A 25,712-nucleotide genomic window follows, 5' to 3' on the forward strand; every position below is an offset into this window, starting at 1 on the left:
GAAACCCCATCTCTACTAAATATACTAAAAAAATTAGCTGGGTGTGGTGCTCTGTGCTTGTAATCCCAGCCACTTGGGAGGCTGAGGCAGGAGAATCGCTTGACCCAGGAGGCAGAGGTTGCAGTGAGCTGATATCACGTCACTGCACTCCAGCCTGGGCAACAAAAGTGAAAACTCCCTCTCAAAAAAAAAAAGAAAAGAAAAAAAAAACACTATTGATAAAAAACCAGGGAAGTGGAGAAGAAACAATCTTGATGAAGATAAAGTAGCTTCAGGCATCAATGCCCTTAAAAAGGCATAATTTTGCTAGAAAAATTGGTAATATTTATAATATGTGGCATTTAAGTATTCAGAATAATTATCTTTCTTAATGTACTATTTCTAAAATCACCTCCTATAAATTGTCTTGAGTCAATATCCAGTTACTTTTTAAAAATATTTTTCTCGGTTATAGCAATTTTATGAAAAAACATTCAAGATTTAAAAATATAATCACTTGAAGCTCATTAAGGACTGCCAAAAATCTAATTTTATTTTTGCATTCTTTATAAATAAAAAGCAACCAATAACCACTTTCCTCTTAGATCCAACTTCAATGACCATATTCTCAGAACTACCGAAAGACTTCAAGTACATTGTCTGAAGGAATAGTTTATAATTGCTGAATTTTACATTTTTGCTTAATAAACAAAATTTCTGCTTAATATATCAAGCATATTTTTGCTTAATATATTTTTATAAACTACAGTTAACTCTTGGAATGTCTAAACTACCTTTATTTTCTTCATTAATGAGTAATTTAAAACTTCATGCACATGTAATATTTTATTATTATTATTGAGACAAAGTCTTGCTTTGTCGCCCAGGCTAGAGTGCAGTGCCATGATCTCGACTCACTGCAACCTCTGCCTCCCGGGTTCAAGCGATTTTCCTGCCTCAGCCTCCCAAGTAGCTGGGATTACAGGCATGCACCACCATGCCTGGCTAATTTTTTGTATTTTTAGTTGAGATGGGGTTTCACCATGTTCGCCAGGCTGGTTTTGAACTCCTGACCTCAAACGATCCACCCATCTCAGCCTCCCAAAGTGCTGGGATTACAGGCATGAGCCACTGCACCAGCATATGTAACATTTTAAATACCTAACTTCCTTAACATAAGGTAAAACAGTCTTAGGTAGGCTGCCACTGGGAATGTTTTTTTTTCCTTTTCCTTTTTTAAACTAGAGATAGCGTCTCACGATGTTGCCCAGGTTGGTCTCGAACTCCTGGGCTCCAGCAATCGTCCCCTCTTGGCCTCCCAAAGTGTTGGGATTACAGGTGTGCGTCACCATGCCCAGCTTGAAAATTTTTTTAAAGTATGTAGTAATACACAGGAGTAGATCACATTTAGTATATAACCAAGTTAATTAAGAAGTCAAAAAACACGTTACATTTAAGAATAAGGCTGGGTGTGGTGGCTCACGCCTGTAATCCCAGCACTTTGGGAGGCAGAGGTGGGCAGACCACTTGAGGCCAGGAGTTCGAGACCAGCCTGGACAACATGGCGAAACAGTCTTTACTAAAAATACAAAAATCAGCTGGGCGTGGTGGTGCACACCTGTGATCTCAGCTACTCAGGAAGCTGAGGCACATGATCACTTGAACCTGGGAAATGGCAGCTGCAATAAGTCGAGATCGTGCCACTGCACTCTAGCCTGGGCGACAGACTGAGACTCTTAAAAATTTCTGACATTTATTTACTTCTGGACAGACAAATGAGTGGGAAGAATCATCAGTATACACCTCTTAACTGTATCTTTTTTTTTTGAGATGGAGTCTCGCTCTGTCGCCCAGGCTGGAGTGCAGTGGTGCAATCTCAGTTCACTGCAACCTCTGCCTCCCGGGTTCAGGTGATTCTCCTGCCTCAGCCTCCCGAGTAGCTCGGATTATAGGCATGCATAACCACGCCCGGCTAGTTTTTTTATTTTTAGTAGAGACAAAGTTTCACCATGTTGGCCTGGCTGGTCTCAAACTCCTGACCGCAAGTGATCCGCCTGCCTCAGCCACCCAAAGTGCTGGGATTACCAGGGTGAGTCACCGTGCCTGGCCAATGTTAGTTTTCATCCTTAAAAATGCCTGAGTTCTTAGAACACAGAAAAAACAAATTTGAATGCATTTGTAACAGCTTAATAACTTATATGTCCCATTATGATTTTAGTGGAATGTTTTAAAGTCAAAGCATAATTCACTGCAAAGATAAACTTGAAAAAGCAAACTTTCGAATAGTATGTTATGACCTAGACAAAACTGATTATCAACTAGTAATACTTACAATTAGCACATGCAACAGAATGAAAAATTAAATCCTGTGCTATATACTCTTAAGTATTGTCAGACATGAGATAGCCTTAAATGCTCTATCAATTGCATTCCTTTCTGCACATACACTATTTTAAACAAGAAAACAATTGTCTTTCCTCCAGATTCTCATGTTTATCAGTGCAAAACGTTGCAATCTCAGTAAAAATGGTTTATTACAATGTTATTTTAGAAAGGCTTAGTCCTCAAACTGTCAAAAATGTACTTAAAAAATGTCCAAATCATGAGAATGATCAACTTCAATGGCTTCCTCTGCATCCAACTTGGCTTCTCCATGTCCTTCCTGTGACTCATCAAGAGAGGCCAAGGCCTCATTTGTGTCACTTGCAAAAGTTTCTCGTGATGTATCATCATCCTCTTGAAAATTTAGACTTTTAATAGCTTGTTTCATCTTTTTTCCCAACACTTGTGTTCTCCTCTTCCTAGCAGCTTTTTTATTTTCGTATTCCTTTTGGTTTTCAATGTAGAAAATGTCCTGTAATAAAGGAACAACTTTAGTAAGCAAGAACTACCACGTATTAAAAGTTTATTCCATGCCTGTCCCTTTAAAATCATTATCTCCATTTCTTACAAAAAATAAGCAAATATCATTAGGCTCCTTATTAAGATGGAGTTCAAGATATTAAGTAAGTACTCACTGCAAGTAAAGGTTGAACTGATTTAAACCCAGCCTAGTGCTAGGTTTAGGGCCCATGCTTATTCTACCATAACGTATCATCTCTACAGTTAAAAATTTCCTAAATGAAGGCTGGTCACGGTGGCTCACGCCTGTAATCCCAGCACTTTGGGAAGTGGAGGTGGGTGGTTCACTTGAGGTCAGGAGTTGCAGACCAGCCTGGCCAACATGGTGAAACCCTGTCTCTACTAAAAATATAAAAATTAGCTGGGTGTGGTAGCATACATCTGTAGTCCCAGCTACTAGGGAGGCTGAGGCAGGAGGATCATTTAAACCCAGGAGACAGAAGTTGCAGTGAGCCAAGATTGCGCCACTGCACTCCAGCCTGGGTGGCAGAGCAAGACTGTGTCTCAAACAAACAAACAAACAAACAAACAAAACCAAACCAAAACAACAAAGTTTTAGAGCATTTTGGATTTCTAGATTAGGGATCATCAAACTGTAATAAAACAGAGAAGGTTCAAAGGTTTAAAAAAGAAACTGGTGTTGGCAGGACACACTTCTGGGACCCTATTATCTTCTGGGCAGGGATTCCTAAAAGCTGCAGCCAAGCCAGTGCCTATTATATTCTTAAAGAATATAAATCCCAATGCCTTTTTGTTTATAAAAAGCACTATGGAAGATGGTGGGATAAAGGAGACCCTCTCCTAAAATTTATGCTAAATAGTTATAAGCAGCACACAGAATTAACAGAGGAAGGTGTAAAGATCTTTGAAATGAAGGGGTAAGGGAAAACTGCAGAATATGAGTGTTTTGATGAAGAGAAATAATAAAAGTATTTGCTAAAGAGGAGGAACTGAGGATGGAGAAAAGACAAAGGTAAACTCAGAAGATAATAAGTCTCGCTACCAGTTATCAAGTGAGTACTTTTATGTACCAGGCATTTTGCTAAGGACTTTACACACACATTAACTCATTTCATCCTCACGAAAGTCTTATGAGGTAGTTATACTATCCTTGTTTTCAGATGTGGAAAATGAGGCACAAAATTACAGAGCTAACATGTGAAAGTATGAAGTCTGAACTCATATAAGATTTCTCTAATATTCTTCTTTTTAAAAGTTTTTGATAGAGATGGGGCCTCGCTCTGCCACCCAAGCTGGAGTGCAGTGGTATAATTAAACCTCACTGCAGCCTCGAATTCCTGGACTAAAGCAATCATCCTGCCTCAGCATCCCAAGTAGCTGGTGATTTCTCCTACATTCTTGGTTTTTTTTTTCTTCTTTTTTTGAGACAGAGTCTGGCTCTGTTGCCCAGGATGGAGGGTAGTGGTGCGATCTCGGCTCACTGCAATCTCTGCTTCCAGGGTTCAAGCAATTCTCATGCCTCGGCCTCCTGAGTAGCTGGAACTACAGGCATAAGCTACCACACCCAACTACATTTTGTATTTTTAGTAGAGATGGGGTTTCTCCATGTTGCCCAGGCTGGTCTCCAACTCCTGGCCTCAAGTGATCCACCTGCCTCGGCCTCCCAAAGTGCTGGGATTTATAGGGGTGAGCCACTGCACCTGGCCCAATATTCTTAAAATCTATTATACTGACTTCACAAAAGTGTGACGATTTGCAATTTTTTCCAAGAGTTCAATTACCTTTAATTCAAAGACTATGAAGAAGCCACAGGTAGAAGCATTTTCATTTTATATGGAAGCACATCCAAGCATCTTGCTAAGAATCCTAAGTAGTATAATGCTTGGTAACAATGAGTCAATTTTATGAAGCTGTCCTTTTCTCTCCAAACATGGCAAGCCTTACTAAAAAGAAACTTTGGCCAAGTGCGGTAGCTCATGCTTGTAATCCTAGCACTTTAGGAGGCCGAGGTGGTCAGATCACTTGAGGTCAGGAGTTTGAGACCAGACTAGCCAATATGGTAAAACTCCATCACTACTTAAAAAAAAAAAAAAAAAAAAAACAAAAATTAGGCTGGGCGTGCTGGCTCATGCCTGTAATCCCAGCACTTTGGGAGGCTGAGGCAGGTGGATCATAAGGTCCAGAGATCAAGACCACCCTGGCCAACATGGTGAAACCCCATCTCTACTAAAATACAAAAAATCAGCTGGGCGTAGTGGTGCGAGCCTGTAATCCCAGCTACTAGGGAGGCTGAGGCAGGGGAATCGCTTGAATCTGGGAGGCAGAGGTTGCAGTGAGCCAAGATCGCACCACTGCACTCCAGCCTGGGCGGCAGAGCTAGGAGACTCCATCTCAAAAATTAAAAGAAAAAACAATAAGCAAAATAAAAAGAAACTTCATTCCCATGCGTTATGAATTTAATAGAACAAAGTGGGAAATGGTTCCCAAAATGTTGTTGCAATACGTTAGTATCTTTTTTTTTTTTAGACGGAGTCTCGCTCTGTTGCCCAGGCTAGAGTGCAGTGGCATGATCTCGGCTCACTGCAAGCTCCACCTCCTGGGTTCACGCCATTCTCCTGCCTCAGCCTCCTGAGTAGCTGGGACTACAGGCGCCCACCACTACGACCGGCTGACTTTTTGTATTTTTAGTAGAGACGGGGTTTCACTGTGTTAGCCTGGATGGTCTCGATCTCCTGACCTCGTGATCTGCCCAACTCAGCCTCCCAAAGTGTTGGGATTACAAGCGTGAGCCACCATGCCTGGCAATTGTTGTTAATATCTTTATCACAAAGGCAGGCACGTAATTTGAGGGAAAATTTCCCCCCTCCCATCCATATGTATATATACTTAACTCTTCCAAGTTAAGGATCTACCTCTAGTGTTTTAGCTGTGTTTTTTTTTTTTTTTTGTGAACAAAGCAAATAAAGTTTTAACTATTGCTTTTTTCCTTCAGAAAACTTTGTATTTTTTAAAACAAAACTTAATTGTGAGGTCATGTACCCAAACGGAATTTTAAAACAGGAAAACAAATCCATTCAGTCAAGTTCTGGCTTCTAAGTTCTACATATGGTGACTGTTAGCAACACAGCAATGAAAAGAATAATTATAACATCATCATTTGGGTAGCATCTGAAATAAATTATCTATAATAAAATTGTATTGGTCAGGCATGGTGGCTCACACCTGTAATCCCAGGCCTTTGGGAGGCCCAGGCAGGAGAACTGCTTAAGGCCAGGTGTTTGAGACTAGAGTGATCAACAGAGAAAGCCCCTGTCTCTACGAAACATTTAAAAAAGAAGCCGACAGTGATGGCGTTACCTGTAGTCCCAGCTACTTGGGAGGGTGAGGCAAGAGGGTCACTTGAGCCCTGGAGTTTGAGGCTACAGTGAGCGATGACAGTGCCCCTGGACTCCTGTGTGAGTGACAGCAGACCTATCTCTTCAAAACAAAACTGCTGCGTACAGTGGCTCACACCTGCAATCCCAGCACTTTGAGAGGCCAAGGCATGAACATCATTTGAGCCCCAGAGTTCAAGACCACCCTGAGCAACATGGCGTGAGACCTGGGTGGCAGAGTGAAACAGTCTCTTTTTAAAAAGAATTTTTTGACCGGGCGCAGTGGCTCACGCCTGTAATCCCAGCACTTTGGGAGGCCGAGGAGGGTGGATCACCTGAAGTCAGGAATTTGGGACAAGCCTGGCCAACATGGTGAAACCCTGTCTCTACTAAAAATACAAAAATTAGCCAGGTGTGGTGATATGCCTGTAATCCCAGCTACTCAAGAGGCTGAGGTGACAGAACTGCTTGAACCTGGGAGGCGGAGGACGCAGTGCGCCAAGATCGCGCCATCGCACTTCATTCAGCCTGGGGGACAGAGTGAGACTCCGTCTCGAAAAAACAAACAAACAAAAAAGAATATCCTTGTAAATCAACATGTCCCTATTATTAGATGTTCCAAATGTTTCTATTTTTTCTTATTATAATGCAAAGTTTCTGGCAGTTTAACATAAAAACTTTCTAGCATTAAAATCCTTTCCCTCAATGAGTTGGAATTATTGAATTACAAAGACATAATACAGTGAAAGTTAACTCCAGCATGGGTTTGGAGTCAGAGTGGTCCGTGTGATCTCAGGCATATAATTTTGATTATTCTTCATTTGCATAACAAAGTAACACCCACAGTGATACAATGTGAAGATTAAGTTACACAATATTAATCTCTGGTCCAGTGGGAGGAAATCAATAAATGTTACAGTATTTCTCTCTCCTGCCTGAGAATATTGTTTGTCCAAGGTTTAGTTACTTAGAAGGTATCTTTTAAGTACAAACTTTTGTCAAGAATTATTTTGGGTGAGGGGAGAGAACATTAGAGTATAATCTTTGCTACCACTCAACAGTTGTGTTCCTAAGGAAACTTACATTGTCACAAATCATGTTACTGAAACGGTTGTTACAATGAAATGAAAAAAGTAGTTACTATACTAGAGATTTTAGATTTGCAGTAACAGTAACATTTCCTATAGGAATGTCAACATAGCAGATGCTTTTCAAGTGACTGTTAAGTGAACAGCCAGAAAACTTAATGAAAAAGAACACTGAGCAGATGCAAAATACAATTACCTGGACCAGCTCAAGGTAAGTGGCTTTATCTGTCATCATTAGCATTACAGTCAGTATGGCTAAAAGACACATTCTTATTAACCTTTATCACCACTGTTATCATAAGGAAAACACAGAGCTACTCAAATACAACAGTTGCGTTAGATGTGCACCACCTCTTTCCTATGCAAGAGGTTAGTTCTCAATCTTTAGTATTTGAATAAATGCTAAGTACAAATCATGTTCTCTGATTAATGAATTAAAAGATGTCCATAAAAGACATTCCCAATAACACAAAAATGACTTAAAATACTAAAGAGTCTCCGGGCGTGGTGGCTCATGCCTGTAATCCCAGCACTTTGGGAGGCCGAAGTGGGTGGATCACGACGAGGTCAGGAGATCGAGACCATCCTGGCTAACATGGTGAAACCCCGTTTCTACTAAAAATAAAAAAATTAGCCAGGCGCGGTGGCGGGCGCCTGTAGTCCCAGCTACACAGGAGGCTGAGGCAGAAGAATGGTGTGAATCCAGGAGGCGGAGCTTGCAGTGAGCTGAGATCCTGCAACTGCACTCCAGCCTTGGCGACAGAGCGAAACTCTGTCTTGGGGGAAAAAAAAACACCAAAAAACTAAAGAGTCTACACCGTCCAGTTTATAATACTTGAGACAGAAGAATGAATGAAACAAAGCCGGGAGGAGACAACCACCAGAACAGTACATATAATATACTAAGGTAATATAATATAATAAGGTAACCAAATATTCTATAGGATAACCACCTGTAACTCTTCTTCTTTCTTTCTTTCTTTCTTTTTTTTAAAAGACAGAGTCTTGCTCTGTCACCCAGGCTGGAGTGCAGTGGTGTGATCTCGGCTCACTGCAACCTTCACCTCCCAGGTTCAAGTGATTCTCCTGCGTTAGCCTCCCGAGTAGTAGGGACTACAGGCGTCCACCACCATGCCTGGTTAATTTTTGTATTTTGAGTAGTCAGGGTTTCACCATGTTGGCCAGGCTGGTCTTGAACTCCTGAACTCAAGTGATCTGCCCACCTCGGCCTCCCAAAGTGCTGGAATTACAAACATAAGCCACCATGCCTGACCTCACCATCTTTAACTCTTTAAAAGGTCTAAATCATGAAGGAAAATGTGGGGTTAAAAAGAATAAAGGAGGGCCAGGCGAGGTGGCTAACACCTGTAATTCCAGCACTTTGGGAGGCCAAGGTGGGAGGACTGCTTGAGCCCAGGAGTTGAAGACCAGCCTGGCCAACATGGTGAAACTCCGTCTCTACAAAAAATACAAAAACTAGCTGGCCATAGTGGTGCGTGCCTGTAGTCCCAGCTAATTGGGAAGCTGAGGGTCATCTAAGACCAGGGAGGTCAAGATTGCAGTGAGCCATGATGATGCACTCCAGCTCGGGGAACAGAGTAAGACTTTGTCTCAAAAAAAAAAAAATAAATAAATAAATAAAATAAAATAAAATAAAATACAATAAAATAATTAAAAATGTATAACAAAGGAGATTTAACAAATGGAATACGGAAACCTAGACTGTATCCTGCTTAGGAGGAAAGTATGTAAAATATATTCTTGGAGGCCGGGCGCGGTGGCTCAAGCCTGTAATCCTAGCACTTTGGGAGGCCGAGACGGGCGGATCGCAAGGTCAGGAGATCGAGACCTCCCTGGCTAATACGGTGAAACCCCGTCTCTACTAAAGAATACAAAAAACTAGCCGGGCGACGAGGCGGGCGCCTGTAGTCCCAGCTACTTGGGAGGCGGAGGCAGGAGAATGGCGGGAACCCGGGAGGCGGAGCTTGCAGTGAGCTGAGATCAGGCCACCGCACTCCAGCCTGTGCGACAGAGCCAGACTCCGTCTCAAAAAAAAAAAAAAAAAAAAAAAAAAAAAAAAAAATATATATATATTCTTGGGACAAATTAGGAAATTGGAATAAGGCCTAGATATTGAATACTATGAAATTGTTTTTATTTCTCTTAGGAGTGATAATGGGTCTTGTGGTTATGTAGGGTATTGTCATTACTGGGACATACTTTTTTTTTTTGGTATTTTTTTTTGGTGGAAGATGGCACCAAGCTGAAGTGCTAACTGTACACTCACTCCAGACTCACTGCCTGCCCTTATGCTTGTTCAAATAATTAGAACTAAGCATTTGATGCTTGTTATTTATTTCCACCCAGAACAGAAAAAGACTGTATAGGCCAGGCGTGGTGGCTCATGCCTATAATCCCAACACCATGGGAGGCTGAGGTGGGTGGATCACTAGAGCCCAGAGTTCCAGACCAGCCTGGGCAACATCTCAACAAAAAAATACAAAAATTAGCTGGGTGTGGTGGCGCATGCCTGTACTCCCAGTTACTCTGGAGGCTGAGATGGGAGGACCACTTGAGCCCAGGAGGCAGAGGTTGCGCAGTGAACAGAAATTGTGCCACTGCACTCCAGCCTGGGCAACAGAGCTAGATTCTTAGACCCTGTCTCAAAGGATAAAATAAATAAAAAGAAAGAAAGGAAGGAAGGAAGGAAGGGAGGGAGGGAGGGAGGGAGGGAGGGAAAAGAAAAGAAAAGAAAAGAAAAGAAAAAAGAAAAGAAAAGAAAAGAAAAGAAAAAAGAGTATAGGTAAAGTAAGAACGGTTCATGCCTGTAATTGCAGCACTTTGGGAGATTGGGGCAGGAGGATTACTTGAGCTGAGATGTACAAGACCAGCCTGGGCAACATACCGAGACCTTGTATCTACAAAAAATAAAAAGCTGGCTGGGCACAGTGGCTCACGCCTATAATTCCAGCACTTTGGGAGGCCGAGATGGGCGGATTGCTTGAGGTCAGGAGTTTGAGACCAGCCTGGCCAACATGGTGAAACTCCGTCTCTACTAAAAATACAAAAATCAGCCGGGCATAGTGGCATGTGCTTGTAATCCCAGCTACCTGGGAGGCTGAGGCATGAGAATGACTTGAACCCGGAAGGCAGAGGTTGCAGGGAGTTGAGATCACGCCACTGCACTCTAGCCTGGGCAACAGAGTGAGACTCCACCTCAAAAAAAAAAAAAAATAAATAAAGTAAAAGGCACAGATGTTCCTTAGAATAAGACAGTAACAAAATTAGTCCACTGAAGGCACAGCAGGTAATGGATATTCATAGAAAAGGAAGCTAGAGGGTGAGTTACAAGTCAAATTATGATAGAGCTTAAGAGGTGAGGACATTATTATTACCTTAATTTGTTCCTCGCTGATACTAGGAGTGTTTTTCAAGAGATTCAGAAAAACTCCACCTGGTGTTCTTCTGCGACTACCATTCTACAAAAATGAACAGAAAAGTTAAACTGCATATACTCTTCCCATAAATGGTCAAGGCATCTTTTAACAGAGACACAACTAAGGGGATAGAAGGAATACCAGATCTGAAGTCCAGTCCTGATTCTGACTCTTATGAAATAGATAACACCGTAAATTACCGAAATATGAGTTTCAGTTTCTTCATCTATAAAACGAAGGCCAAAGGTCTTTGGTCTTTTTTAACTCTGAAATTCTGTGATTTAAAAAATCTATATGGTAACAAAGAGAAATAGGCCACTCAGCTCAAATGACCTAACAAATGACTGGATTTTCTGTTTTTATCTGCCACCTGCTTAAGTCAGTGAATTTTTTTTTTTTTTTTTTTTGAGACGGAGTTTCACTCTCTCACTCAGGCTAGAGTGAAGTGGTGTGATCTTGGCTCACTGTAGCCTCTGCCTCTCCCACGGGGTTCAAGTGATTCTCCTGCCTCAGTCTCCTGAGTGGCTAGGATTATAGGTACTCACGACCATGCCTGGCGAATTTTTGTATTTTTAGTAGAAACAGAAATTGCCATGTTGGCCAGCCTGGTCTCAAACTCCTGACCTCAGGTGATCTGTCCGCCTTGGCCTCCTGAAGTGCTAGTATTACAGCTGCGAGCCACCGCACCCACCATGAATATTCTATTAGATGTTAAAACACATCATAAACCCTACATAATTAAAACTGCATGGTACCAAAATAAATCTAGAATGATCAGTGAAGCAAAACAGAAAATCCAGGAAAAAAAGCCAAATATATATTGGTATTTAGTCTATGACATAGATACTATCTTAAATTGGAGAAGATAAACGTATTATTTATTTTATAGTATGGAAGCTGAAACAAGGCAGAGTGTTGCCTTGTTCCACCTCAGTTAAGCATGTGCATGTTGGACAACTCAAATCTTTTTAGAAACTGCATGTCTGTCAACGACTGTGAAACCACTACTAGTATTAATTTTGAGGTTAATAACTTTTTACCAAGTAGGCAAATTTGAAAATATAAAATCTACAAATAATGAAGATCAACTGAGTATGTATGTGTATATACACACAGTCATATAAATTATGATATTCACTGGAATGCTAGCAACTGCAAAAAAGAATGGAGGGGCTCTCTTTATATACTTGATAAGATTTCTAAGATACATTAAGTTAAAAAAGCAAGGTAGGCCAGGCGCGGTGGCTCAAGCCTGTAATCCCAGCACTTTGGGAGGCCGAGACGGGCGGATCACGCGGTCAGGAGATCGAGACCATCCTGGCTAACACGGTGAAACCCCGTCTCTACTAAAAATACAAAAACTAGCCGGGCGAGGTGGCGGGCGCCTGTAGTCCCAGCTACTCGGGAGGCTGAGGCAGGAGAATGGCGTAAACCCAGGAGGCGGAGCTTGCAGTGAGCTGAGATCCGGCCACCGCACTCCAGTCCGGGCGACGAAGCGAGACTCCGCCTCAAAAAAAAAAAAAAAAAAAAAAAGCAAGGTATAGAATAGTGTGTACAGTATATGACCATCTGTGTAAAAAAAAAAGTGTGTTGCGGCCACATGCAGTGGCTCATGCCTGTCATCCCAGTACTTTGGGAGGCCAAGGTGGGCAGATTATGAGGTCAGGAGTTTGAGACCAGCCTGACTATCATGGTGAAACCCCGTCTCTACTAAAAATATAAAAATTAGCCAGGCATGGTGGCGTGTGCCTGTAATCCCAGCTACTTAGAAGGCTGAGGCAGGAGAATTGCTTGAACCCAGGAGGCAGAGGTTGCAGTGAGCCGAGATCGCACCACTGTACTCCAGCCTGGGTGACAGAGCAAGACTCCATCTCAAAACAACAATAATGTGTGTTGGGGAGGAGTCTGAGTGGCTCGAGGATACGTGTGGTCGGGTAGCCGCTCACTACATACCTTTTACTCTTCTGATTTTTTACTGTGATAATAAACACATGACAAAAATTTTTACTGTCTTCACAATTTTTTTTTTTTTTTTTTTTGAGACGGAGTCTCGCTCTGTCGCCCAGGCTGGAGTGCAGTGGCCGGATCTCAGCTCACTGCAAGCTCTGCCTCCCAGGTTCACGCCATTCTCCTGCCTCAGCCTCCTGAGTAGCTGGGACTACAGGCGCCCGCCACCTCACCCGGCTAGTTTTTTGTATTTTTAGTAGAGACGGGGTTTCACCGTGTTAGCCAGGATGGTCTCGATCTCCTGACCTCGTGATCCACCCGTCTCGGCCTCCCAGAGTGCTGGGATTACAGGCTTGAGCCACCGCGCCTGGCCTGTCTTCACAATTTTTAAGTGTACAGTTCAGCGGTAAAGTATATTTACACTGTTATAAAACGATCTCCAAAACTGTTTCATCTTGCAAATCTGAAACTCTGTACACATCAATTTTCCTTAGCCTCCTCCCTTCAGCCCTTGATACTCTTTCTTATGTTTTATCATGTGAACTGGTTGCCTATTCAAACAACTGAATTTTTAAAAATAAGGAAATAGGTACATACACACACGTGTGGCTGGGCGCGGTGGCTCATGGGTTGGGTGAGGCCAAGACGGGTGATCACTTGAGGTCAGGACCAGCCTGGCCAACATGGTGAAACCCTGTTTCTACTAAAAATATAAAATTAGCTGGGCATGGTAGGATATGCCTGTAATCCCAGCTACTAAGAAGGCTGGGGCAGAACTGCTTGAACCTGGGAGGCAGAGGTTGCAGTGAGCTGAGATGGCACCACTGCACTCCACCCTGGGTGACAGAGCAAGACTGTCTAAAAAAAACAAAAACCAAAAAACAAAAACCAAAAAACTCACACACATATTTTTGCGGGAGTTTGAGACCAACCTGGGCAACATGGTAAAACCTCATCTCTACAAAAAATACAAAAATTAGCTGGGCATGGTGGCTCAAGCCTATAGTCCCAGCTACTTGGGAGGCTGAGGTGGGAGGACTGCTTGAGTTAGGGAGGTTGAGGCTGCAGTGACCTGATTGTGCTACTGCACTCCAGTGTGGACGACAGAGTGAGACCCTGTATCAAAAAGAAAAAAAAAAAAGAAAGAAAAAAGAAAAAACCACCCATAATCCCACTACCCATAGGTAATCACTGTAACATTTTGACACATAATCTTTTCACTTTTATTTGACACAGTCTCACTCCGTCGCCCAGGCTGAAGTGAAGTGGTGTGATCGTACCTCACTGCAGCTTGACCTCCTGGGCTGAAGGGATCCTCCCACCTCCTTAGCCTCCCGAGTAGCTGGGACTACAAGCACGTGCCACAACATCCAGCTAATTTTTGTATTTTTTTTGTAGAGATTAAGTTTCACCACGTCACCCAGGCTGGTCTCAGAATTACAGGTGTGAGCTACCACACCTTGACATCTTTTTACTTTTTTTGTATGCCACATATATTTGTAACCCAACCCCAAATGGGATTCTGTTAAATAAATTGGTTTGTTTGTTTATTTATTTATTTATTTTTGAGACAGAGTTACGTTCTTGTTGCCCGGGCTAGAGTGCAGTGGCACATTTCTGCTCACTGCAACCTCTACCTCCCTGATTCAAGCGATTCTCCTGCCTCAGCCTCCTGAGCAGCTGGAATTACAGGCACATGCCACCACATCAGGCTAATTTTGTATTTTTAGTAGAGATGGGGTTTCACCATGTTGGCCAGGCTCGTCTCGAACTCCTGACCTCAGGTGATATGCCCGTCTCAGCCTCCCAAAGCGAGTGAGCCACTGCGCCTGGCCAATTGGTTTGTAATCTGTGTCTTTTCATTTAACAATCCATTATACACACCCTTCTATGTTCATGTTAAATAGACTTCTGAGACTTTGGAGCCAATGTGAATTTTTGGACATTGCTCTTTAAACTGGCTAAAAACCTTGGAGTCATCCTTGACTCTTCCTTTTCTTACATCCTGCATCTAATCCACTAGGAAATTCTGTCGGCTGTATCTTCCACATATACTCAGAATCTGACCACTTTTCCTTCACCTCAGTGCTACCATGCTGGTGAGACCCACCTGGAATGGCATTTCCTGCTTCTACTCTTATCCCTCAAAACAGCAGCTGAAAGGAAATGCATTTCTTTTTCATTTTTTTTTGAGACTGAGTTTCACTCTTGTTGCCCAGGCTGGAGTGCAACGGCATGATCTCGGTTCATGGCAACCTCCACCTCCTGGGTTTAAACGATTCTCCTGCCTCAGCCTCGTGAGTAGCTGGGATTACAGGAATACACTACCATGCCCGGCTAATTTTTGTGTATTTTTAATAGAGATGGGGTTTCTCTATGTTGGTCAGGCTGGTCTCGAACTCCCAACCTCAAGTGATCCGCCCGCCTCGGCCTCCCAAAGTGTTGGGATTACAGGCGTAAGCCACCACGCCCGGCCTAGGAAATGCATTTCTTTTTTTTTTTTTTTTTTGAGGTGGAGTCTAGCTCTGTCGCCCGGACTGGAGTGCAGTGGCCGGATCTCAGCTCACTGCAAGCTCCGCCTCCTGGGTTTACGCCATTCTCCTGCCTCAGCCTCCTCCGGAGTAGCTGGGACTACAGGCGCCCGCCACCTCGCCCGGCTAGTTTTTGTATTTTTAGTAGAGACGGGGTTTCACCGTGTTAAGCCAGGATGGTCTCGATCTCCTGACCTTGTGATCCGCCCGTCTCGGCCTCCCAAAGTGCTGGGATTACAGGCTTGAGCCACCGCGCCCGGCCAGGAAATGCATTTCTTATCTGTTCAAAACCCTCTATGGGCTATCTCATTTAAAGTCAAACGCAAATTCCTTAAGATGGCAAACAAGTTCCCACTAGACCTGGCCCAATTACCTCTCTAACTTTATATCCTAACTCACTCTCTCATGCACTCTGCTCCTGCCACACTGGCCCCTTGTTCAGACTGGAACTAGGTAGAGATTAGGGTGGAAAGAGCAGCCTTGCCAAGTTCAGGGTAAGAGCCTCTCTTTAAAATTTTGTCCATTATGGATTTTTTGCATTAATTTTGATTTTTGAAATTGGTACATTCAAATATTATTTATTTTGATTACTGAGTTTTTAAGGCACTCTCAAATTTTGCACCTAAAGCAAGTAAACTGCTCACTTCACCCCAGTTCTGGCCTTGCTAGGCACCCTTCACTTCTACAATGGGTGTTACTTTTACTTGGTCTATTCTTCCTGCAGTAGTCATTGCTTCACCTCAAGTCTTCGTTCAAATGGCGCATTCTTAATAACATCTACCCAGACCACTCTAGTTTAACTGCAACGTCCCCCTCTCCACTACTCCCTATAGCGCCATCTGATTTCTTTCTTTTCCCATAGGATATATCACTTTTTATTTTTTTTTGAGACAGGGTCTCGCTCTGTCACCCAAGCTGGAGTGCAGTGGTATGATTACGGTTCACTGCAGCCTTGACCTCCCAAGTTCAAGTGATCCTCTCACCTCGGCCTCCTGGATAGCTGGGACTAAACACATGTGCTACCAAGCCCAGCTAATATACATATATGTTCTTTTTTTTTTTTTTTTTTTTTGTAGAAACAGGATTTCACCGTGTTGCCCAGGCTGGTCTCGAACTCCTGTACTCAAGCCATCTACCCTCCTCGGCCTCCCAAAGTGCTGGGATTACAGGTGTGTCCAGTCAATGTATCACTTTTTAACATACTTGAAGTTATACTTATTATTTATAGACTGTCTTCCTGTCCCCCAACCACACCACAAGCTCCTTCCTCTAGAACAGTGCCTGGCATGTAGAAAGCACTACATTCAAGGACAGAATGTAAGAAGTAAATTTGGGGGCCAGACATAGTGGCTCACACCTGTAATCCCAGCACTTTGGGAGACCGAGGCTGGCAGACTGCTTGAGCTCACAAGTTCAAAACCAGCCCGGGCAACATGATGAAACTCCGTCTCTATTAAAAACACAAAAAAATGAGGCAAGCGCAGTGGCATGCACCTGCAATCCCAGCTACTCAGAGGCTGAGGTGGGGGATGGCTTGAGCCTGGGAGGGGGAGGTTACAGTGAGCTAAGATCGCACCACTGTACTCCAGCTTGGGCAACAGAGCCAGACTGTGTCTCAAAAACTAAAATAAAATAAAGTAAATTTGAACTTGCATCTTCCCAATATTTGGTAAATCTGCATTAGCTCATTGGAATATAAAGTTTTATTATTACAGTACTAAAATATTGATGAAATCTGTAACCGTGTTCAACTGAATGAAAATCGAAGTACTTTTAACAATGACACAAATAGGGATGGCAGTGCATTCGTGATTATTATAATTTGTTTTGTTGCTAACTTCTGTTTTGACTCCTGTAATTTATGTTCATAGGCTATTTTCTTAGCCAATGCTATCAATCTTAACTGGGTTTTCTTTCTCCCCATGTTCAAAGCACAATATTGATCTACTCCCTTGTGATGTCATTATACTATTCAGACTTAACCAGTAACAAAAAACAAGGAAGTCATTCAAACCTTCATCCTCACCCTGTGGTGAAAGCTGAATTAAATGAGATGTGCCAAACCCCTCTATAACTGCCAGTGCTCGTGATCTGGCCTAGGCAGAGCAGCTCTTTCCGTCATTCTGAAACAGTTAAAGTGCTTCTCAAACTTTTCACCCATTATTGCTCTACCACCCCAGGACCCTTTTTAGACTTCCCCCAACTTTCAGTCCTACACCCAGGAAATTTTAATATACACAAAAATACTGTGTACCTATTTGTGCTTTACTGTGTATCTATCTGTGCTTATATAACAAAAGTGTTGGCCGGGCGCAGTGGCTCAAGCCTGTAATCCCAGCACTTTGGGAGGCTGAGGCGGGTGGATTGCCTGAGCTCAGGAGTTCTCAACCAGCCTAGGCAACATGGTGAAAGCCTGCCTCTATTAAAATACAAAAATTAGCCAGGCGTGGTGGTGGACGCCTGTAGTCCCAGCTACTCGGGAGGCTGAGGCAGGGGAATTGCTTGAACCCAGAGGCAGAGGTTGCAGTGAGCTGAGATCGCACCACTGCACTCCAGCCTGGTTGACAGAGTGAGAGTCCGTCTCAAAAAACAAACAAAAAAAGTCATTTTTTTGCCCTCTTTTTCAAGAACGCATGAATTAAGTGAACCAAAAAGAACACTTCTGTTTACCATTGCTAAAGTGCTGGACACCGTGGTCAGTAGTCTACGTGCACCATCTCCTCTCCTCCTTACAAAGTAGGACTAATCTCCATTTTACAGCTGAGGAGACTGAGGCTCCAGGGAGTCAAACAACTTAGCCAAATTTCAATTAATATGCTGAAAATCTAGAAGTAAAAAAGGGTACCCAAACTCTAAAACCCATATTCTCAATATCTGAGCTCCTAGGCTCCCCTAGACTCTATTGTCTTAAAATTTCAACCCCTTGGCCGGGTGCAGTGGCTCACGCCTGTAATCCCAGCACTTTGGGAGGCCAAGGTGGGTGGATTGCCTGAGGTCAGGAGTTTCAGACCAGCCTGGCCAACATGGTGAAACCCCGTCTCTACTAAAAATACAAATATTAGCCTGGTGTGGTGGTGCATGCCTGTGATCTCAGCTACTTGGGAGGTTGAGGCAGGGGAATCGCTTGAACCCGGGAGGTGGAGGTTGCAGTGAGCCAAGACTGAACCACTGCACTCCAGTCTGGGTGACACAGCAAGACTCCTTCTCAAAAAAAAAAAAAAAAAAAAAAAAAAATTAATTAATGAAAAAAAAATTCAACCCCTACCTTTAACGAATCATGTAAGAAATGTTTCGGTGACTATACAGTAACAGGCTACAATTTATCTGCTTTCTTTTGTCAGGAAAGTATAATTGCAAAAACAACTGTATTAATTTTTTTTTTTCCAGACGGAGTTTTACTTCTGTTGCCTAGGCTTGAGTGCAAGGGTGCAATCTCAGCTCACCGCAACCTCTGGCCTCCCGGATTCAAGTGATTCTCCTGCCTCAGCCTCCTGAGTAGCTGGGAGTATAGGCATGCGCCACCATGCTTGGCTAATTTTGTATTTTTAGTGGAGACAGGGTTTCTCCATGTTGGTCAGGCTGGTCTCGGAACTCCTAAACTCAGGTGATTGGCCCACCTCAACCTCCCAAAGTGCTGGGATTACAGGTGTGAGCCACTGCGCCCAGCCACTGATTTTTTTTTTTTAACCCAGTCTTCACTGTTGATAATAGTTTCTTTTTTTTTTTTTTTTTTTTTTTTTGAGACGGAGTCTCGCTTTGTCGCCCAGGCTGGAGTGCAGTGGCCAGATCTCCGCTCACTGCAAGCTCTGCCTCCCGGGTTCACGCCATTCTCCTGCCTCAGCCTCCCGAGTAGCTGGGACTACAGGCGCCCGCCACCTTGCCCGGCTAGTTTTTTGTATTTTTTAGTAGAGACGGGGTTTCACCGTGTTAGCCAGGATGGTCTCGATCTCCTGACCTCGTGATCCGCCCGTCTCGGCCTCCCAAAGTGCTGGGATTACAGGCGTGAGCCACCGCGCCCGGCCGATAATAGTTTCAAAACCTCAAACATACTGTAAGAATGCAGGATAAATCAGAGATCCAAGAAAGACCAAGTTAAATTTGTAATCAAAAACAAAAACAAAACCACAGGATAAACAATACAAAAACAAAAACAGTTAAGCAGTCTTACCATTATAAAGAGACCACCATTTTGTTCAACTTCAGCAGTTTCCATCAGAAGTTCAATTGCCTTTTTGTTCCCAATAATCCTCACTACTCGAGCTATCAGGTCTTTCTTTGGTTCCTGTAACCTGATGAGAAACAAATAAGTAAAATTAACCTCTTTGTTGTACAAAGTTGAAGAAATCTACCTGAGTCTCCAGCTTAGTCCCCAGCTAGAATAAAATCTGATTCCAGCAACACCTGGTTTCCTAAATCTTCAATATTTAATCTTGGAATCACTGACATGTAAACATTCCTAATCTTTGGTCACAGGAGATGGTAACCTCAAGTTTCCATCTAAACTCTCATATTTGGCTTCATTTGACTTACTGTATTGCAGTATATTTCAAAATGCACACACAGCACAACGAATGCAGGCCCGAATGCAAAAGAAGATAAAGCGAGTCCACTATTGTCAAAATAAATGACAGACATATATGCTTTCAATTATCATGCCTAAAAGCTAAGGCTAACTCCAGAGATGGCTGGAGCTTTAAAATGGGATAGGACCTTTCCCTCATAGACTCCCTGCCTCAGAACAAAAAATAGAAATAGCTAATATTTACTGATGGCTCATTATTATTACAGTAAGCATAATCCTAAGAACCTTACATGCACTATGCCAGTTGATTCTCTCAAGAATGTCCAAGATACCGGCCTGGCACGGTGGCTCACGCCTGTAATCCCAGCACTTTGGGAGGCCGAGGTGGGCAGATATCTGAGGTCAGGAGTTCGAGACCAGCCTGACCAACATGGAGTAACCCTGTCTCTACTAAAAATACAAAAAAAAGGAGCCAGGCCTGGTGGCGCATGCCTGTAATCCCAGCTACTCGGGGGGCTGAGGCAGAATTGCCTGAACCTGGGAGGCGGAGGTTGTGGTGAGCTGAGATCGCGCCATTGCACTCCAGCCTGGGGAACAAGAGCAAAATTTCATCTCAAGAAAAAAAAGAATGTACATTTTCATTTTGTCATTGAGATATTAGAAACATAGGTAGCCTAAGTAATTCTTCCAGTGTCAAAGCTCACACTCTCAACAGATCAAGAATTCAGCTGGGTGCCATGGCTCATGCCTGTAATCCCAGCACTTTGGGAGGCTGAGGTGGGAGAATCACCTAAGGTCGGGAGTTTGAGACCAGCCTAATGTGGAGAAACCCTGTCTCTACAAAAAATACAAAATTAGCTGGGTGCGGTGGCACATGTCTGTAATCCCAGCTACTCGGGAGGCTGAGGTAGGAGAACTGCTTGAACCCTGAGGCAGAGGGTGCAGTGAGCTGAGATCGCACCACTGCACTCCAGCCCGAGCAACAAGAGCAAAACTCCATCTCAAAAAAAAAAAAAAAAAAGAATTCAGACCTGGCATCCTTTGTTTCTTCTCAACGGGAGGCAGTGTATTTTTGTGGAAAGAGAGACAGACTAGGAACACGAGGATCAGGGTTTAGTTCCAGGTCTAATATTAATCTGTAAAATGAAGGTTTTGGTTTACAACATCTCTAAGTTCCTTTCCAGCCCTCAAATTCCAAACTTCCCCAGTATTTTAAAAATCAAGTACTGGTGTTCAGATAGGTTTGCCTGGAAAGTAAATACTTGTTTTCCTACCAGTTGCATTACTCTTGAACCATATCTGTTTCCAAATTTGTGACACTGTTCATTAGTGATTTATTTATTTATTTTGTTTTTGAGACGGAGTCTCGCTCTGTCACCCAGGCTGGAGTGCTGTGGCCAGATCTCAGCTCACTGCAAGCTCCACCTCCCGGGTTCACGCCATTCTCCTGCCTCAGCCTCCCGGGTAGCTGGGACTACAGGCGCCGCCACGTCGCCCGGCTAGTTTTTTGTAGTTTTTAGTAGAGATGGGGTTTCACCGTGTTAGCCAGGATGGTCTCGATCTCCTGACCTCGTGATCCGCCTGTCTCGGCCTCCCAAAGTGCTGGGATTACAGGCTTGAGCCACCGCGCCCGGCTTCATTAGTGATTTAGAGCTAATGAAAATGTTAATTCAAAATCTGAACTTGGTAAAAATAGATGAATTGTAAATTTACCATACACCAAGCAATTCTACTTCTGGACATTTACCCAAAAGAAATGAAAATATGGCCAGGCGAGGTGGCTCACGCCTGTAATCCCTACACTTTGGGAGGCTGAAGAGGGTGGATCATCTGAGGTTAGAAGTTTGAGACCAGCCTGGTCAACATGGTGAAACCCTGTCTCTACTAAAAATACAAAAAAAAAAAAAAAATTAGCTGGGTGTGGTGGCACACGCCTCTAATCCCAGCTACTAGGGAGGCTGAGGCAGGAGAACTGGTTGAACGCAGGAGGTGGAGGCTGCAGTGAGCTGAGATCGTGCCACTGCACTCCAACCTGGGCGACAGAGTGAGACTCCACCTAAAACAAAACAAAACAAAGATACGAAAATATATGTTTAAAGATCTGGATGTGAAGGTTCATAACAGCACTATTCATAATAGCCAAAAAGTAGAATAATCAATATGAATATATGCATATATACACACACAATAAAAATGTATTGACTCCTGCTACACCACGGATCAATCTCAAAAACATAACACTGGCCAGTCGCAGTGGCTCACGCCTCTAATCCCACTACTTTGGGAGGCCGAGGTGGGCGGATGACCTGAGGTCTGCAGTTCGAGACCAGTCTGGCCAACCTGTCAAAACCCTGTCTCTTCTAAGAAATATAAAAATTAGCTGGGTGTTGTAGCACATGCCTGTAATCCCAGCTACTCACGAGGCTGAGGCATGAGAATTGCTTGAACCCGGGAGGCGGAGGTTGCAGTGAGCTGAGATCGTGACACTGCACTCCAGCCTGGGCAAGAGAGTGACACTCTGTCTCAAACAAACCACACACACACACACACAAAACAAAAAAACAAAAACATAACATTAGGTGACAGAAGCAAAGCATGAGATTACATACTACATGACACCATTTATATGAAATATCCAGAAAAGGTAAATTTATACAGATAGAAAGTAGATTAGCAGTTATCTGGGATGAGAACAGGGATGGACTGTAAATTGGCACGGGGACATAAAGAATCTTACTGGGTGACGGAAATGTTTCAGAGGTGATGGTTATATAACTTGATATGTTTCCTAAAAAAATTAACACTAGAAATGGGTGAATATCATTATCTGTAAAATATACCTCAAAGTTAAGAAAAAAGTGACAAATTCTTGAAAACACTAAACAAACAAAAACAACCCATGATTTAAAAAGATATGCTTTATTTAAAAAGCTCTATGGCACTAAATGCAACGAGTTGTTTAACAGTTCATAAAAGTCTGCAAAATTATTCTATCAGGCTTGTCCAAATTTAAGAAAATACAGCTGGTGTGCAGCTCACACCTGTAATCCCAGCACTTTGAGAGGCGAAGGCGGGTGGATCCCTTGAGCTCTGGAGTTCGAGAGTAGCTTGGACAACATGGTAAGACCATGTCTCTACTAAAAATACAAAGAATAGCTGGGCATGGGGGTGCGCGCCTGTGGTCCCAGCTATTCAGGAGGCTGAGGTGGGAGAATCCCTTGAGCCAGGAGGCGGAGGTTGCAGTGAGCAACTAACTGCACTCCAGCCTGGGTGACAGAGCAAGACCCTGTCTCAGCAAAAAAAAAAAAAAAAACAAAAAAAAAAAAAAAAAAAAAAAAACCCCCCCCCCCCCAAAAAAAGGGGAACATATCATTAAAGTATTTGGCATTTATTTTATTTCCTGTAAATAGAAGCCATCTGGTCAAGCACTTATTTGTAATTCAAATACTCACCTGAATGAAATTTCATCAGCCACTTTCTCTTGAGAATCTTCCTCTGTGATCTCATATCGACCTTTATAGTTCATTTCTGGTCTGTTCCCCAGCCTGTCTTTGACAGGTCGTTTCCTTTTGAGATGACCTTGCCCATTTTCCTCTTCCTTTGACCCCATTTTTTTGCCACTGTGCATATATTCATCTAGTTCCTTGTCTAGATCTTTTGTATGCTCTTGAGATTCCCTCCTAAGTTTCTTAGCAAGCAAATAATTGTAAGTCTCGGACTGTCTGCTTCTGTCAATAGTGCCCTCCATTCCCAAGATACCAAGTTCAGTGGCCACTGCATCTTGATTCTGTTCCTGCAGCACAGCACCCCATATGTTGTTAATCTTCTTTCCTCCAGCAACAGGTGGTTTCTGACTGCTCTGGCCAAACTGAAAAGGCTCTGGTTTGGGAGGAGGGTTAAAACATTTCTGTCGTTTGCGTTTCCAAAGACAGCTATCATCATCTGAATCAGAAAAACTCTCTTCACTTGAATCCACGCTTTCAACAGCTCGATAATGTGATACTGGCGCACATGTCGTTGCCGTGTTCTGGAAGGCCCTCATAGCACTGTCGCCACCTAGCACTTTCTGCAAGTGAAAAGAAACACAATCCATTTCACAAAACACATAAACTCTACCCACCTAATTTTTAAAAATTTAGAGATTCAACTGCGCCATTCCAAAAGGAACTGATCTTCAAAGACAAGTCTGAGACCAATCAAATCCCTACTTTTCTAAGTTCCACATGGAATTCGCCAATTTAAAAGCCACAAATTCTTATCTTTACAACTAATGCAGCACTTTGTTCTAAGATCTCCTTTTACTATATTACCAAAGTTCTTGTCACCTTTAAAAGATTTCAAACTTTTCAGTTATTGTCAGAATGTTTTAAAATGACATACATAATAATTGTTACTTTTTTTTTTTGAGACAAAGTTTTGTTCTGTGGCCCAGGCTGGAGTGCAGTGGAGCAATTATGGCTCACCGCAGCCTCAACCTCCCAGGTTCAAGCAATCCTCCTACCTCAGCCTCCTGAGGGACTGGGACTACAGGCAACCCTCATCATAACCAGCTAATTTTTTTTTTTTTTTTGCATTTTTTGTAGCGATGGGGTTTTGCCATATTGCCTAGGCTGGGCATGATTTTTTTTTTTTTTTTTAGAGGGAGTCTCGCACTGTTACCCAGGCTGGAGTGCAGTGGTGCGATCTTGGCTCACTGCAAGCTTTGTCTCCCGGGTTCAGGCCATTCTCCTGCCTCAGCCTCCCGAGGAGCTGGGACTACAGGCGCCTGCCACCATGCCCAGCTAATTTTTTTGTATTTTTAGTAGAGACGGAATTTCACTGTGTTAGCCAGGATGGTCTCAATCTCCTGACCTCGTGATCCACCTGCCTCGGCCTCCCAAAGTGCTGGGATTACAGGCGTGAGCCACCGCACCTGGCCTGGGCATATTTTTAAAACCCCACAGTCCAAGGCATTAAGTTTATTTACCAAGTCATGGGTCAATTTATGTAAAAACAATCTGAGATTGAAAAACAAAGTATCTTGGTACTAATTTCCTAAACATTTATATGCAAAAGCAGGTATTTGTATTTGTTAAAACTCCTACTACGCTGGAAATGCAAGTTGGGACGATCTATCTCCCACTATCTTCAAATAACGATCAGAGATAACACTTTTCAGGCATTACCGCGCACTGCATGCTCCATAGAATCCTTGCAATAACCCTATCAGTGGTACATCATGGCAATTCCATAGATGGAGACAAAAAGCAGTGAGGCTAAATAAACCTGCTGTAGGCCACACATCGGTGGCCCCAGGATCTGAACGCAGGCAGGCTGGCACCAAAGCCCTCTCAAAGAGGTTGCTACCTACTAAGGCAGTCAAGACAAATTACCGTTTAGAAAGCAGAGAAGCTGGGGTCGGCGCGGTGGCTCGCGCCTCTAATCACAGCACTTTGGGAGGCCGAGGCAGGTGGATCACTTGAGGTCAGGAGTTCAAGACCAGCCTGGCCAACATGGAGAACCCCCGTCTCTAATAAAAACACAAAAACTAGGCCCGGCGCCGCCGGTGGCTCAACCCTGTAATTCCAGCACTTTAGGAGCCCAAGGCGGGTGGATCACTTGAGGCAGGAGTTCGAGACCAGCCGGGCCAACACGGTGAAACTCCGTGTCTACCAAAAATACAAAAATTAGCCTGGCGTGGCCGCGGGCCCCTGTAATCCCAGCTACTCCGGAGGCTGAGGCAGGAGAATCGCTTGAACCCGGGAGGCGGAGGTTGCAGTGAGCCAAGATCGCGCCACTGCACTCCAGCCTGGGTGACAGAGTGAGACTCTGTCTCAAAACAACAAACAAAACCAGAGAAGCTAGCACAAAAACCTAGTGCCATGGTACCGCATGACAAAGCTAGGTTCGGCGGAAACATGGAAAACCAGCTCTTTTTTTTTTTTTTGAGACGGAGTCTTGCTCTGTCTCCCAGGCTGGAGTGCAGTGGCCGG

At 43.4% G+C, this 25,712-nt stretch overlaps 1 protein-coding gene across 1 annotated transcript in view; it reads right to left on the reverse strand.

Moving 5' to 3' along the window:
• Positions 1-506: 506 nt before the first annotated feature.
• Positions 507-25,712, reverse strand: part of PHAX (phosphorylated adaptor for RNA export) — a 26,441-nt gene continuing 1,235 nt past the window's right edge. Inside the window, exons 2-5 of the mRNA XM_023197026.1 lie at positions 23,193-23,806; positions 19,387-19,507; positions 10,699-10,782; positions 507-2,833 (exon numbers count right to left, since the gene is read on the reverse strand). Coding sequence (XP_023052794.1) covers positions 2,564-2,833; positions 10,699-10,782; positions 19,387-19,507; positions 23,193-23,806 — 1,089 coding nt within the window. The 3' untranslated portion in view covers positions 507-2,563. The remainder of the gene's footprint in view (positions 2,834-10,698; positions 10,783-19,386; positions 19,508-23,192; positions 23,807-25,712) is intronic.

The sequence above is a fragment of the Piliocolobus tephrosceles genome, chromosome 4 (assembly GCF_002776525.5).
Source record: "Piliocolobus tephrosceles isolate RC106 chromosome 4, ASM277652v3, whole genome shotgun sequence".
NCBI lineage: Eukaryota > Metazoa > Chordata > Mammalia > Primates > Cercopithecidae > Piliocolobus > Piliocolobus tephrosceles.